Source organism: Calypte anna, chromosome 1 (genome assembly GCF_003957555.1).
Source record: "Calypte anna isolate BGI_N300 chromosome 1, bCalAnn1_v1.p, whole genome shotgun sequence".
Taxonomy (NCBI): Eukaryota; Metazoa; Chordata; class Aves; order Apodiformes; family Trochilidae; genus Calypte; species Calypte anna.
In genome coordinates, this window is record NC_044244.1 from 610052 (window position 1) to 626025 (window position 15974).

The following is a 15974-nucleotide window of genomic DNA, read 5'->3' on the forward strand; positions in this document are numbered from 1 at the left end:
TGTTCAATATCTTTATTGATGATTTAGATGAGGGGATTGAGTCCATCATCAGCAAATTCACAGATGACACCAAGCTGGGGGGAGTGTGGATCAGCTGGAAGGCAGGAGGGCTCTGCAGAGGGACCTGGACAGACCGGAGAGTTGGGCTGATCCCAACGGGATGAGGTTCAACATTCCAAGGGCCGGGTCCTGCACTTTGGCCACAACAACCCCATGGGGAGCTCCAGGCTGGGCACAGAGTGGCAGAAAGGGACCTGGGAGTCTGGATTGCCAGGAAGCTGAACAGGAGCCAGCAGTGTGCCCAGGTGGCCAAGAAGGCCAATGGCATCCTGGGCTGGCTCAGGAAGAGCGTGGCCAGCAGGTCCAGGGAAGGGATTCTGCCCCTGTGCTCAGCTCTGGGGAGGCCACAGCTTGAGTCCTGTGTCCAGTTCTGGGCCCCTCAGCCCCTCAGGAAGGAGATTGAGGTGCTGGAGCAGGTCCAAAGGAGGCAACTGGGCTGGGGAAGGGACTGGAGCACAGATCCTCTGAGGAGAGGCTGAGGGAGCTGGGGGTGTTGAGGCTGGAGAAGAGGAGGCTCAGGGGAGACCTCATCACTCTCTCCAACTCCCTGAAAGGAGGTTGGAGCCAGGGGGGGGTTGGGCTCTTTTCCCAGGCAACTCTCAGCAAGACAAGAGGGCAGGGTCTCAAGTTGTGCCAGGGGAGGTTTAGGTTGGAGATGAGAAAGAATTTCTTTCTGGAGAGGGTGATCAGGCATTGGAATGGGCTGCCCAGGGAAGGAGTGGATTCTCCGTGTCTGGAGCTATTTCCAAAGAGCCTGGATGTGGCACTGAGTGCCATGGGCTGGGAACTGCAGTGGGAGTGGATCAAGGGTTGGACTTGATGATCTCTGAGGTCCCTTCCAACCCAGCCCATTCTATGATTCTATGATTCACACACAAGATGATTTTAAACTTCACACTCCAAGATGAAAGCCAAGAGGATTTTGGTCCAGCTCACTACCAGGATAAATTCTGCAAGGGTTTCTGACAAGTGGATTATGATCCAGAAGCACAGCTGGAGGAATTCAGACTATTCCTAATATTCTCTGGGATTAAAGTGATAACCAAGAGATCCACCCTGCTGATGAGCTGCAAGCCCAGAAGGGATTCTTTGAAGGATGAATAATAAAAGTGAGAAAAGGAAGTTTTATGTCCAAGAAAATCCCTCACCCCTAGATTTCAGAGTTGTTTGTAATTCACAGTGGTTTGCAATTCTCTAAAGAGGGAAAAAAATGCATTAATCAGACATGTAGAGGCCCAACTACAAATTTTTTGGTGTTGTTTGTATTTTCCTTTTACTAATTTACTAATCCTGGAATAGCAACCACCATCCATCTTTTCCAACGTGCTCCTTTCATTGATTCAAGGCAGTAAATTCAGCTTTCTCTACTCCCTGCCTGCTCTCCAGTCCTCTTTAACATCTTATTATTGATAACCTGATACCACCAAGCAGTTAAAAAGTGTCTCTACTGTTTTGCACACAGATTTCTACATTAAAAACAGCAGATGTGAGACAAAAAAAAAGAATCAGAGAATAATAAAATGTAAGGAGTTGGGAGGGAGCTCTGGAGATCTCCCTGCCCCAGCAGGATCCCCCAGGGCAGCCCACACAGGAACACAGCCAGGGGGGTTTGGAAAGGCTCCAGAGAAGGAGACTCCACAACCTCTCTGGGCAGCCTGGGCCAGGGCTCCCTCAGCCTCACCCTCAACAACTTTCTCCTCATGCTGAGCTGCAACTTCCTCTCTTCTCCCTTCAACCCAGTCTTCCTTGGCCTCTCCCTGGCCACCCCCAAAAAGAGATTGGCCCCTTCCTCTTGCCCCCCACCCCTCAGCTACTGATGGACATTCAGCACATCCCCTCTCAGCCTTCTCTTCTCCAGCCTCAACAGCCCCAGGCCTCTCACTCTTTCTTCCCAGCACAGATGCTCAAGTCCCTTCCTCACCCTCCCACCTCTCCCTTGGCCTCTCTCCAGTAGATCCCAGTCTCTCCTCAACTGGGGAGCCCCAAACTGGAGCCAGGATTCCAGGGGTGCTCTCCCCAGGGCAGAGCAGAGCAGAGGAGGAGAACCTCCCTGGATCTGCTGGACACACTTTTCCTGATGCCCCCAGGACACCATTGGCCCTCTTGGCCCCAAGGGCACATTGCTGACCCCTGGAGAATTCCCTGTCCCCCAGGACTCCAAGGGCTTTCTCCAGGGAGCTGCTTTCCAGCAGGACATCCCCAGCTCTGTACTGGGGGTTGGGGTTATTCCTGCCCAGATGCAGAACTCCACACTTGGGCCTTCCTGAGCTTCAGGAGGTTCCCCAGGCTCTCCAGCCTGTCCAGACCTGGTTGGAGAGCAGCACAACCTTCTGGTTTTTCAGCCACCCCTCCCAGCTTCCTCCCATCAGCAAACCTGTTCAAGGTTCACTCCATCCCCTCATCCACACCACCAGTGAAGATCCTGAACAAAAATGGAGCTGAGTACTGACCCCTGGGGAACACCAGGGCAGAAACAGGCTTAGAACCTCAGTGTACACTCACCACACCCTAAATATTCTCTGTTCTCCAATAAATTCTTTTGAGGGATGTGGGTGCAGGACTTCTCCCTCCCAGTAAGTACCTGCAGTAGGGTCATCCTGGGGGATCTGGACAAGGGTGTAGCACATGGCTGGCTGGTTGTAGGGCAGGGTGGGGGCTGGGATGCAGCAGATGACATCATAAGCATCCGATGGCTCCATCTGCACAGTGACTCTCTCCAGGAGTTGATCATTTAATGTGTTTGTGCAATCAAACTGCAGGAGAAGAAATTGAAGAGGACTTGGTACATAGAATTGTTTCTTGTCTAGTTCTTTTTTTCCCTAAGTCAGCTACAATCCTCCTCAGCAGACAGCAGATCACTCACTGCTTGACAGAGGAAGTGGGGGGAGAAGTGAGCACCTGAAAACTCCATGGAGTTCACCAAGGGCAAGTGCAAGGTTCTGCACCTGGGTCAGGGCAATCCCATGGAAAATACAGGCTGGGAGGAGAAAGGATTGAGGACAGCCCTGAGGAGAAGGACTTGGGGGTGGGGGTGTCCCAGGAGCTCCAGGTGAGCCCTCAGTGTGTGCTTACAGCCCAGAAACCAAGCAGGTCCTGGGCTGCATCAAAAGCAGCAGAGACAGAAAGTCAAGGGAGGGGATTCTCTCCCTCTGCTCTGCTCTGCTGAGACCCCACCTGGAGCTCTGTGTCCAGTTGTGGAGTCCCCAACACCAGAAGGACACAGAGCTCCTGGAAGGTGTCCAGAGCAGAGCCACTCAAATGCTCAGAGGGCTGAGCACCTCCCTGGGAAGCCAGGCTGAGGGCTTGGGGTTGTTCAGCCTGGAGAAGAGGAGGCTCCCAGGTGAGCTTAGAGCAACCTTCCAATATCTGAAGGGGCTCCAAGAAAGCTGGGGGAGGGCTTTGGACACGGGGGGTAGGGAGAGGAGAAGGGAAATGGGTTAAAACTTGGAGAGAAACGGGAGATTGAGGTTGGAGATGGGGAGGAAATTCTTGAATTTGAGGGTGGGGAGAGCCTGGCCCAGGTTGTCCAAGGAAGTTGTGGCTGCCCCATCCCTGGCAGTGTCTCAGGTCAGGTTGGATGGGGCTTGGAGCCCCCTGGGCTGGTGGGAGGTGTCCCTGCCCATGCAGGGGGTTGGGACTGGATGAGCTTTGAGGTCCCTTCCAACCCAAACCATTCCATGATTCTGTGGCCTTTCCTCAAGCCTCCTCTTCTCACTGAACAGCTTTTCTCTCCAATTTTAGTAGAATTCCTTCAACAAATGGAATCATAACCCTCATTCTTTTTTTTTTTAATGGCACACACCTTCTTCTCTCTGCCTTGCAACTCCCTTCAGAGAGAAGGGTGTTCTCCAAGTGACAAAACTCTTTAACCTATTCCCAGGCACTAGGAAAAGCCACCTCCTGCTGCACCCTGGGCACAAGTGTGCAACTCCTTACCTGGAAAACAATGTGATTTGTGAAGATGTGTTTAATGCAACGCACAAAATATTCTGTTTCTGCTTCTGTGAGCTGCACTGCTTCTGAAGATTTGAATAAGGGACCCAAGCTCTTGAACTCTGGAATGGCTGCCAGTTGTTCTGCACAGAAAAGCAAAGATGACAGAGAGTGACAGGCTTGTTCATTGCTCCTCTCTGACCTCTGGCAATTCTCCTCAATATTCAAGCACTGGAGATTTTCTCTCTTACCTTGGAAGATATCCTGGCGTGAAGGTGCAACCTTCTCAGGCTTGCTGGTCACCAGGGCTATCTCTGGGGGGGAAAAAACCAAAGATATTATGTTCTTAGTGACACCATACAGAGTTTTAAATGCAGTTTTATCTCACAGAATGTCAGGGATGGAAGGGAGCTCTGGAGATGCCCCAGTGCAACCCCCCTGCCCCAGCATCATGTTCATCTTTACATCATCTGCTTCAAGCTCCAGCTGCTGCACTACAGAAATTCAGACTGTTATTTCTCAAGTAAATAAACTCAACCCTGCTCCTGACAGAGCAGAAAAAGAGAGATCCTTTTGTTTTTATCCCCAGGATACAGGGAGATCCTCATTGTATTTGAAATGCAGTTATATAAAACTACAAACACCCTCCAGAGATTAATTCTGCAGGTTTAATCCTGCTCTCAGCTCAGTTTTGGTGCTGAGGTGTCAAATGGAATCACAGAATCCCAGGATGTCAGGGGTGGGAAGGGAGCTCTAGAGATGCCCCAGTGCAACCCCCCTGCCCCAGCAGGATCCCCTAGGGCAGCCCACACAGGAACACAGCCAGGGGGGTTTGGAAAGGCTCCAGAGAAGGAGACTCCACAACCTCTCTGGGCAGCCTGGGCCAGGGCTCCCTCAGCCTCACCCTCAACAACTTTCTCCTCATGCTGAGCTGCAACTTCCTCTCTTCTCCCTTCAACCCAGTCTTCCTTGGCCTCTCCCTGGCCACCCCCAAAAAGAGATTGGCCCCTTCCTCTTGCCCCCCACCCCTCAGCTACTGATGGACATTCAGCACATCCCCTCTCAGCCTTCTCTTCTCCAGCCTCAACAGCCCCAGGCCTCTCACTCTTTCTTCCCAGCACAGATGCTCAAGTCCCTTCCTCACCCTCCCACCTCTCCCTTGGACTCTCTCCAGTAGATCCCAGTCTCTCCTCAACTGGGAAGCCCCAAACTGGAGCCAGGATTCCAGCTCTGGTCTCCCCAGGGCACAGCAGAGCAGAGCAGAGGAGGAGGAGAAAGAGGAGAACCTCCCTGGATCTGCTGGACACACTTTTCCTGATGCACTAAAAGTTGTTTCACCTGTGAAGCATTTCACAAATTCTCCTGCAAAGCCATTGCAGGATCCCCTCACACTGAAATAATCTTCTCCATGAGGCAATATCATTTTGTAAGGAGAGAAGAGGTTTGTGAGTAACAATAAAGAAAGCACACTTTAGTCCAGAGTAGACAGCAGAATAGTTGGAAGAAGAAGGGAAACAAAAAAAAGACCAAATAATGCAAAACTTTCATTAAAACCTTTGAGATCATCAAGCCCAACCACCAGTCCTACACCACCTTAACCACTAAACCATTTCCTGAAGCCCCACATCCACCCATTTTTTTAACACCCCCAGGAATGGTGACTCCACCACCTCCCTGGGCAACCTCTTCCAATGCTTCACCACTCTTTCAGTGAAGAAAGATTTCCTGCTATCCAATCTGAACCTCCCCTGGGACAACTTGGACCCATTTCCTCTTGTCCTATCACCAGTCCCAAAGGAGAAGAGGCCAACCCCCACCTCCCCACAACCTAATTTAAGGTAATTGTAGAGAGCAATGAGCTCTCCCCTCAGCCTCCTCTTCTCCAGGCAGAACAGCCCCAGCTCCTTCAGCCTCTCCTCCCAAAATCTCTTCTCCAGACCCTCAGCCAGCCCAGTTGCCCTCCTCTTCACCCTCCCCAGACCCTCCATGTCCTTCCTATCCTGTGGCACCCAAAACTGCACTGAGCACTCGAGGTGCAGCCTCCCCTAAAGCTGAGTTCAGGGGTAAAATCACTGCCCTGGTCCCACTGCTCCTGATACAGGCCAGGATGCTCTTTGTTTTCTTGACCAGCTGTGCAAACTGTTGGTTGATGTTCAGCTGGAATGACCCTACCAGGATGGCAGCCAGTTTACAGACTTCCAAGTGTTATTACAGCAACCTGGGTGCTTCCAGCCTTGCCTACAAGTTATTGAAATGAAGCCTGAGTGGTACCTGGTTTCTGCTCAAAGACTGGGGCAGTTGCCAGTGGAACTGTTTTCATATCAAAAGGTTTCTCAGAAGGTTCCAGTGTGTACTGGTGAAGGGCTTTCTCCATCCCAGGAACAGAGACAGTCAGCCCTGCAAAGCAGAAGCAGAAAAAATTCAGTTCTAGCAGCAGGGATTGTCAGAAGTCTAGAGGTAAGGTGAACAGGGTGAATTTTGGGTCGTCCACTGCTCCACAAGCAGTAACAACCCAGAGTCTGAAAAATGCATCTGTGCCTCAGCTGCCTCCCTCTTGAGATAGAAAGAAAGAAAATTATTGGCTCTGTAGCCTCTCTGTTGGCTCAGGCTGGCAAGAAAAAACTCTGGTGAGGAATTGAGTTTACAGCTAGACAGATACAGTTTGGTTTTGGATAATAAAAAGAACTGATAAAAGCACTGTGATTTTTCAGTAAACACAAACACTGAGAACTTTCAATGGACTGGCCAGAAGATAAAAAAAACACTACTGCTCTGATGATGACACAAAGTTGCCACTCCAGGGAGTATTTTACTCAAGGAAAGTCCTTCTGCAATACTCTTAGGTGTATGGAGCAGGCTGCTTACATGAACTTGCAACCCCAGGGCAAAAATCATTTTTAAAACCAACCTGGCAACAAGATCTCCCAGTCTGTAGGGGAGAAGATGGAAGAAAGGTGAAGAAAGTTGTGCCAGCTGAAGGAAGATGCAAAAACCTCACCCCATATTCCTGCTCCTTCCCATATTTTGCTAAAATTGCCCCAGAGCAGCAGGACTTTGCAGAAAAGAACTGAGGTGAGGAAGAACACCCAGCTCTGTCCTTTCTACTTATTCTGACCCAAGTTAACATTCCAGAAAGTGATTCTTAGAGTAAAAAAAAACCAAAACAACCCAACCCATGGAGCAGCTGAGGCTTCTTTCTGTCACTGACCATTAAAAATATAAGCAGCATTGAGAGAAATCTGTCTCTGCTGCAGCACATTCAAGTAGAAGGTTGCTCGGTCCCGAACTTCGTCGTCGCTGTCCATCATGCACCTGGGGTGGGGAAGGAGAAGAGAGGAGTCAGGAACCTCAGGATTATCAGGAGAGCTGGGAATGACACTCAGGACACTGCAGTTGGTACTGGAAGAATGATCTGAGCTCCCTCAATAGATTTTCAAATTAAAAAAAGAAAAAAAAAACAAGCCCAAAAGCAAAGAACGAAGTGTTCGTGCCAAATGTAGGGATTGAAGTGTCAAAGCAAGAGGGAGGAGGATGAAAGGAGATGGGAAAATATAAAATATATATAAATATAGATATACATAAATTATATATATATATAAAAATATATAAATAATAAATATATATATAAACACCTGCATTTTAGAATCATAGAATCACAAAATGAGTTGGAAGGGACCTCAAAGCTCATCCAGTCCCAACCCCCTGCATGGGCAGGGACACCTCCCACCAGCCCAGGGTGCTCCAAGCCCCATCCAACCTGACCTGAGACACTGCCAGGGATGGGGCAGCCACAGCAATCCAAATAAAATGGGAAATTTATCCCCAGGATAATCTGTGTGAGGGCTGTGCTTGGGTCACCTTTCTGTCATCTGGGTCCTTTCAGCCCTGTCCCCTTCTGCAGGGTCAGAACCCCCCAAGTGGGTCAGTTAAATCAGCTGATGGAAGGACTGAAGCTCTCCCATCTTTGGGCATCCTGATGGACACTGGATGCAAGGAGGTCCAAATGCCCCTGGTTTGTGCAGCTCTGAAACACTCCCTGGAACAGCACTTGGGGCTTTCATAGTTTCACAGAACACCAGAATGGTTTGGGTTGGAAGGGACCTCAAAGCTCATCCAGTCCCAACCCCCTGCATGGGCAGGGACACCTCCCACCAGCCCAGGCTGCTCCAAGCCCCATCCAACCTGACCTGAGACACTGCCAGGGATGGGGCAGCCACAACTTCCTTGGACAACCTGGGCCAGGCTCTCCCCACCCTCAAAGTCAAGAAGTTCCTCCCCATCTCCAACCTCAATCTCCCCTTTCTCTCCAAGTTTTAACCCATTTCCCTTCTCCTCTCCCTAACCCCCGGGTCCAAAGCCCTCCCCCAGCTTTCTTGGAGCCCCTTCAGATATTGGAAGGTTGCTCTAAGCTCACCTGGGAGCCTCCTCTTCTCCAGGCTGAACAACCCCAAGCCCTCAGCCTGGCTTCCCAGGGAGGTGCTCAGCCCTCTGAGCATTTGAGTGGCTCTGCTCTGGACACCTTCCAGGAGCTCTGTGTCCTTCTGGTGTTGGGGACTCCACAACTGGACACATTTTAGAGACAATAAATCTGATGGGCACAATGTGGTTGCTCTTTTACTTTTTTTTTTTTTACTTTGCTTCCACAGTGGAACAGAAGCAGAAGAAATAGGCAAATTAAAAAATAATCATGTTAAATCTGCTTTCTACTACTTCAGCCTATGCAAATGGCTGTGTGCTGAATCATGCACCTTGTTTTTAAGTTCCAGTAGGTGGTTTATAAACATTCTGTCTCTTTCTTGAGAATTCCCCTCCCTCTCCTCTTGGCTCAAGTCACTTTTTGCAGCTATAATTCACTTGCACCTACACTGAGGTTGCTTCCTGCCTGAAGCACTTTGTGACTGGAGTTATCCCTCCCACCTCAGAAGTCACCCAGGGCTTGGGCTGACACTGTTCCACTCTACCCAGTGCTGCAGAAATGAAAAACACAACACTGAAGGATTTAAGGAGGCTGAATGGTCTTAACATGAGACAGAATCAGAGTTGTTGTGATTGGAAAAGACATCTACAGAATCACAGGAAGTGAATGGTTGGAAGAGACCTCAAAGAGATCATTGAGTCCAGAGCAGGGGCATCCACAGCAGGATCCCCCAGGAACACATCCAGGGGGGTTTGGAAAGGCTCCAGAGAAGGAGACTCCACAACCTCTCTGGGCAGCCTGGGCCAGGGCTCCCTCAGCCTCACACTGAGAAAGATTTTCCTTTTATTCATGTGGAACCTCCTGTGCTCCAGCTTGTACCCACTGCCCTTTGTCCTATCCCTGGGAAGAGCCTGGCTCCATACTCCTGGCTCTGTCCCTTTATGTATTTATGAACATAAATAAGCTCACCCCTCATTCTTCATTCTCCAACCTGCAGAGCCCCAGCTCCCTTAGCCTTTCCTCACCAGGAGATGTTCCACCCCACTCCATCACCTTGGTGCCTCTGCCCTGGACTCTCTCCAGCACTTCCCTGCTCTTCTGGAACTGAGGAGCCCAGAACTGGACACAATATTCCAGATGTGGCAGAGCAGGGGGGGAGGAGAACCTCTCTCAACCTCCTACCCACCCCCTTCTAATACTCCCCAGGTGCCACTGGCCTTCTTGGCCACCAGGACATATTTTTGGCTCATGCTCAGCACTCCCAGGTCCCTTTCCCCTTTGCTGCTCCCCAGCAGCTCAGTCCCCACCCTGTACTGGTACCTGGGGTTGTTGTTCCCCAGATTCAAGGCTCTGCACTTGCCCTTGCTGTAATTGATTCAATTTCTCCCTCCCCAACTCTCCAGCCTGCCCAAGGCCCTCTGAATGGCAGCACAGCCTCTGGGGTGTCAGCCACTGCTCCCAGCTTTGTGTCAGCAGCAAACTTGCTGTCAATACCCTCACCCAGGTCACTGATAAATATATTGAATAGTATTGGTATTTTAAGGTCATTAAGTCCAACCATTAACCCAGCTCTACCAAGATGGGTGCTAAACCATGTCCCTCAGCACCACATCTACACAGCTTTGAGGTCCCTCCAAAGCTGGTGATTGTGATTCAACCACCTCCCCTGGGCTAGGGTTTAATCACCTTTTCAGTGAAGAAACTGTTCCCAATCTCCAATCTCAACCTCCCCTGGCACAAGTTGAGGTTGTTTCCTCCTGTCCTGTCACTTGGGAGAAGACCCTGACACCACCTGGCTCCAACCTCCCTTCAAGGAGTTGTAAAGAGTGAGGCTTCCCCTCAGCCTCCATTGCTCCAGGTTGAACACCCCCAGGTCCCTCAGCTTCTCCTCATGAGACTTCTGCTCCAGACACAACCATGGGAAATGGGAATGCCTGAGATCACAACTCAACCGGACACAAAAGTTATTTATGAGGAAAAGGGAAATGGATTCTCTTCCTTCAAGGGATGCAAAAACTCTGCTAAACCACTGCGGATTAATTGCCCAGGAGGAACATTCTCAGATGACAGAATCATAGAATTGGCTGGGCTGGAAGGGACCTCAGAAATCATCAAGTCCAACCCTTGATCCACTCCCACTGCAGTTCCCAGCCCATGGCACTCAGTGCCACATCCAGGCTCTTTGGAAATAGCTCCAGACACGAGGAATCCACTACTTCCCTGGGCAGCCCATTCCAATGCCTGATCACCCTCTCCAGAAAGAAATTCTTTCGAATCTCCAACCTAAACCTCCCCTGGCACAACTTGAGACCCTGCCCTCTTGTCTTGCTGAGAGTTGCCTGGGAAAAGAGACCAACCCCCCCCTGGCTCCAACCTCCTTTCAGGGAGTTGGAGAGAGTGATGAGGTCTCCCCTGAGCCTCCTCTTCTTCAGCCTCAACACCCCCAGCTCCCTCAGCCTCTCCTCACAGGATCTGTGCTCCAGTCCCTTCCCCAGCCCAGTTGCCTCCTTTGGACCTGCTCCAGCACCTCAATCTCCTTCCTGAGGGGCTGAGGGGCCCAGAACTGGACACAGGACTCAAGCTGTGGCCTCCCCAGAGCTGAGCACAGGGGCAGAATCCCTTCCCTGGACCTGCTGGCCACGCTGTTCCTGAGCCAGCCCAGGATGCCATTGCCCTTCTTGGCCACCTGGGCACACTGCTGGCTCCTCTTCAGCTTCCTGGCAATCCAGACTCCCAGGTCCCTTTCTGCCTGGCTGCTCTCAGCCACTCTGTCCCCAGCCTGAAGCTCCCTGTGGGGATGCATCAGATGTTTTCGGGACTAAGCACAGCTCTCAGTTGCTCATCTCCAGCAGCTGCCATGTCCCTGCAGCAAGAAAGGAAAAGATCCATATCCTGACTGTGGTGACAGCCCCACTGCAAGTTCTGACCTGGGCTGACACTGCTGCTTCTGTGGAACCACAACAGTGTCACCAACAACCACAGCAATGCACCCCAGGAAGGCTTTTGACACTGTCTCCCATCACATCCTCATGAGCAAGCTCAGGGAATGTGGGACAGGAGGATGAACAGTGAGATGGATTAGAAACAAGGTACACGTTGCCACAGAGAGTGGTGCAGAGTCCAGCTGGAGACCTGGAATTACTGGAGTCCCCCAGGGGCCAGTGCTGGGTCCAACATCTTTATCCCCTGATGAAGGGACAGTTCTTCTCAGCAAGTTTGATTATTAAAAAAATTGGGAGGTCTGGCTGATTGACCCAAAGGCTCTGCAACCATTCAGCAGGATTTGGACAGACTGGAGAGCTGGGCCAAGGAGAACCTCATGAGGTTCAACAAGAATAGGGGAAGAGTCCTGAAATGCAGCAGGACAGGTTTGGAGGTGACCTTGAGGTGACCTCCTACAGAGCAGCCCCATGGACAAGGACCTTGGAGTCCTGCTGGAAAAAAGTTATCCATGAGACAGCAATGGCCCCAAGAGGGACAGTGGTGTCCTAGGGGCATCAGGAAAAGTGTGTCCAGCAGATCCAGAGAGGTTCTCCTCCTCCTCCTCTGCCCTGCTCTGCCCTGGGGAGACCAGAGCTGGAATCCTGGCTCCAGTTTGGGGCTCCCCAGTTGAGGAGAGACTGGGATCTACTGGAGAGAGGCCAAGGGGGGAGAGCTGGGAGGGTGAGGAAGGGACTTGAGCATCTGTGCTGGGAAGAGTGAGAGGCCTGGGGCTGTTGAGGCTGGAGAAGAGAAGGCTGAGAGGGGATGTGCTGAATGTCCATCAGTAGCTGAGGGGTGGGGGGCAAGAGGAAGGGGCCAATCTCTTTTTGGTGGCCAGGGAGAGGCCAAGGAAGAATGGGTTGAAGGGAGAAGAGAGGAAGTTGCAGCTCAGCATGAGGAGAAAGTTGTTGAGGGTGAGGCTGAGGGAGCCCTGGCCCAGGCTGCCCAGAGAGGTTGTGGAGTCTCCTTCTCTGGAGCCTTTCCAAACCCCCCTGGCTGTGTTCCTGTGTGGGCTGCCCTGGGGGATCCTGCTGGGGCAGGGGGGTTGCACTGGGGCATCTCCAGAGCTCCCTTCCCAACCCCTGACATCCTGTGGTTCCATGACTCCACCTCAGTCACAAGCTCTGCTGACATCTTCTGCATCTTATTTGAGTACAAACACAACTTGTAGTGGGACTCTTGGGCTTTCTGATCTCCAGAGCTCCCTTCCCACCCCAAACATTCTGTGGTTCTGTGATAACCACTCACCTCTGCAAAAGCACCAAAATGCTGGGAAGAAGACTCTCATTCTGGGCACCAAACTTGGCCAGTGCACTTACAGCAGCTAGAGAGAAAAAAAACAGAGATGTCAAGAGGTGCTCAAGCTACATGCAAAGAGATCCTCAAGAGTCATAAGATGATTAAGGCTGCAAAAAGACCTCTCTGGGTCACTTCCAATCCTAGCACTCTTGTGACTTCTGTGAATATCAACAAGTCCAACTATCAGCCCAACACCACCACACCAACTTAACCATGTCCTAAAGTGCCACGCCCACACATTGTCTGAACACCTCCAGGGATGTGGACTCCACAACCTCCTGACTCTGGGGAATATTCCAAAGGACTAGGAGCTAATGCCAAGCTCATGAAATTTGGTAAGACCAAAAGACAGGTCCTGCACCTGGATCAGGGCAATCTCAAGCAGAAATCCAGGCTGGGTGGAAAATTGCTGGAGAGCAGCCCTGAGGAGAAGGACTTGGGGGTGTGGGGAGAGGAGAAGCTCAAGAGAGGCATCAAACCCCCCATGTCCTGGGCTGCATCCCCAGCAGTGTGAGCAGCAGGGCCAGGGAGGGGATTGTCCCCCTCTGCTCCGCTCTGGGGAGACCCCCCTGGGGTAAAGCTGTGTCCAGCTCTGGGGTCCCCAGCAGCAGAAGGACACGGAGCTGTTGGAGCCAGTGCAGAGGAGGCCCTGGAGCTGCTGGGAGGGCTGGAGCAGCTCTGCTCTGGAGCCAGGCTGAGAGAGTTGGGGGTGTTGAGGCTGGAGAAGAGAAGGCTGCAATGGGGAGACCTTAGAGCACCTTCCAGTGCCTGAAGGGGCTCCAGGAAAGCTGGGGAGGGACTTGGGACAAGGGCCTGGAGGGATGGGACCCTGCGAGGGGGAAGGGTTTCCAGCTGCAAGAGGGGAGATGGAGAGGAGATCTTGGGCAGGCAGGGAGGGAGGGAGGGAGAACTTGTTTGGGGTGAGGGTGCTGAGCTTTAGAACCAGGTTGCCCAGGAAAAGAGTCTCTGCCCCATCCCTGGCAGTGTTCAAAGCCAGGTTGGATGGGGCTTGGAGCAATCTGGGAGGGAGGTGTCCCTGCCCATGGCAGGGGGGTTGGAATGAGCTGAGCTTTCAGTTCTCTTCCAAGCCAACCCATTCCAGGATTCTATTTCTTGAGGAGGGAGGGAGGGAGAAACTCTTTGGGGTGAGGGTGCTGAGCCCCTGGGTGCCCAGGTTGCCCCCAGAAGCTGTGGCTGCCCCATCCCTGGCAGTGTCTCAGGTCAGGTTGGATGGGGCCTGGAGCCCCCTGGGCTGGTGGGAGGTGTCCCTGCCCATGCAGGGGGTTGGAACTGGATGATCCTTAAGGTCTCTCCCAACCCATTCCATGATTCTATGCTATGATTCCTTATGCTGTGCAAAGCAGGAGGAGCAAATGCTGATGCTGAGGTGCTATGAGTTTAATCCCACTTCAGGAGAGCATCAGAGCTGAGTCACAGCTCCTCACAGTGCCTGGGGAGTACCCAATGCCTCCCACCCTCACAACTCAGCTTCTGCCCTGAGAGTTCCAGCAGAGCTGAGAGAGGAAAAGGTGAAATGTTAGAGCTGAACTCACCAGCTCTGACAGCCTCATTCTCCAGCACCACTCTGTTGAAGATGAAACGGATGTACTTGGAGGGGGATGGGGTCCTGGGCCCCTCTTTCCCCAGGAGGTGGAGGATCTTTGTGGCAAGGACAGTGTGCTCACAGTCCTCAATGAACTCACAGAGGTGAGCCAAGCCTGACTCCTTGCTCTCAGGGTTCTCCTCAATGATGCTGATGATACAATCCACAATGGCTCTCTTGTACTCAAAGCCACCCTGGGAAAGGAAAATAAAGGACAGTGACCCCTGGCAGGCAGAGCTCAGCCCACAGCACTGCTCAGATCCCTTCATGCTTCAATTACCTCTTTTCATTGAGGAAAAAAAAAAAAAAAAGGAGTGCACAAAGGGAAAAGAAATAAAGTGTGTTGGATGATCAACCAGGAGGTCCCCAGGTCCTCCTGACACATCACCTGAGCATCAGGTTTTGATGGATCACCCCCAAATTCATCAGGACATTCCCTGCAGGTCTGACCCATGAGACCCAGGTAATTTGTCCCGCTCTGCTCCGCTCTGGGGAGACCCCCCTGGGGTAAAGCTGTGTCTAGCTCTGGGGTCCCCAGCAGCAGGAGGACACGGAGCTGTTGGAGCCAGTGCAGAGGAGGCCCTGGAGCTGCTGGGAGGGCTGGAGCAGCTCTGCTCTGGAGCCAGGCTGAGAGAGTTGGGGGTGTTGAGGCTGGAGAAGAGAAGGCTGCAATGGGGAGACCTTAGAGCACCTTCCAGTGCCTGAAGGGGCTCCAGGAAAGCTGGGGAGGGACTTGGGACAAGGGCCTGGAGGGATGGGACCCCCCGAGGGGGAAGGGTTTCCAGCTGCAAGAGGGGAGATGGAGAGGAGATCTTGGGCAGGCAGGGAGGGAGGGAGGGAGAACTTGTTTGGGGTGAGGGTGCTGAGCTTTAGAACCAGGTTGCCCAGGAAAAGAGTCTCTGCCCCATCCCTGGCAGTGTTCAAAGCCAGGTTGGATGGGGCTTGGAGCAATCTGGGAGGGAGGTGTCCCTGCCCATGGCAGGGGGGTTGGAATGAGCTGAGCTTTCAGTTCTCTTCCAACCCAAACCATTCCAGGATTCTATTTCTTGGGGAGGGAGGGAGGGAGAAATTCTTTGGGGTGAGGGTGCTGAGCCCCTGGGTGCCCAGGTTGCCCCCAGAAGCTGTGGCTGCCCCATCCCTGGCAGTGTCTCAGGTCAGGTTGGATGGGGCTTGGAGCACCCTGGGCTGTGGGAGGTGTCCCTGCCCATGCAGGGTGGGGTTTCAACCTCTTTAAGATCCCTTCCAACCTCATCATTGCTTTGTAACCAGTTTAAAAAGAGACCCCTCATATCATCTATCAATCAGAGCTCCCAGTCAGTAAGTACACAAAGAGATTTTCAGACATACATCATCCCTGAGCATGTTGGAGAGGAAGGTCATCATCACACTGTGCTTCCGAGGGTATTTCTGGCACAAAGCACTGATAGCCTGGACCACCACCACCTGCAGAACAACAGAGAGGGATGTGAGTCACAAATTCTTATTTTTCTAAGAAAAATACAGGCTTATTGTCTCAATTTGTCCCCTTTATATGTTAACTTAGTGTAGGAGAAAGATGAACTCAGGTGGTGAACTCTGAGCATGTGCTAAGAACCCTGTGCTGCAAGACCCAGCTCTGCTAGAGGGACTCTAATTAGGATGGATTGCATGAATTCCAAATTAATTTCCCCAGCCCAGTGA

At 51.9% G+C, this 15974-nt stretch overlaps 1 protein-coding gene across 1 annotated transcript in view; it reads right to left on the reverse strand.

Moving 5' to 3' along the window:
• The window catches only part of COPG2 (coatomer protein complex subunit gamma 2), a 42046-nt gene that overhangs the window by 5786 nt on the left and 20286 nt on the right, over positions 1-15974 (reverse strand). The window contains 8 exon segments of the mRNA XM_030455688.1: positions 2642-2813; positions 3997-4136; positions 4245-4307; positions 6265-6390; positions 7202-7305; positions 12641-12716; positions 14245-14488; positions 15642-15737. Of these exon segments, the coding sequence (XP_030311548.1) occupies positions 2642-2813; positions 3997-4136; positions 4245-4307; positions 6265-6390; positions 7202-7305; positions 12641-12716; positions 14245-14488; positions 15642-15737 (1021 nt within the window).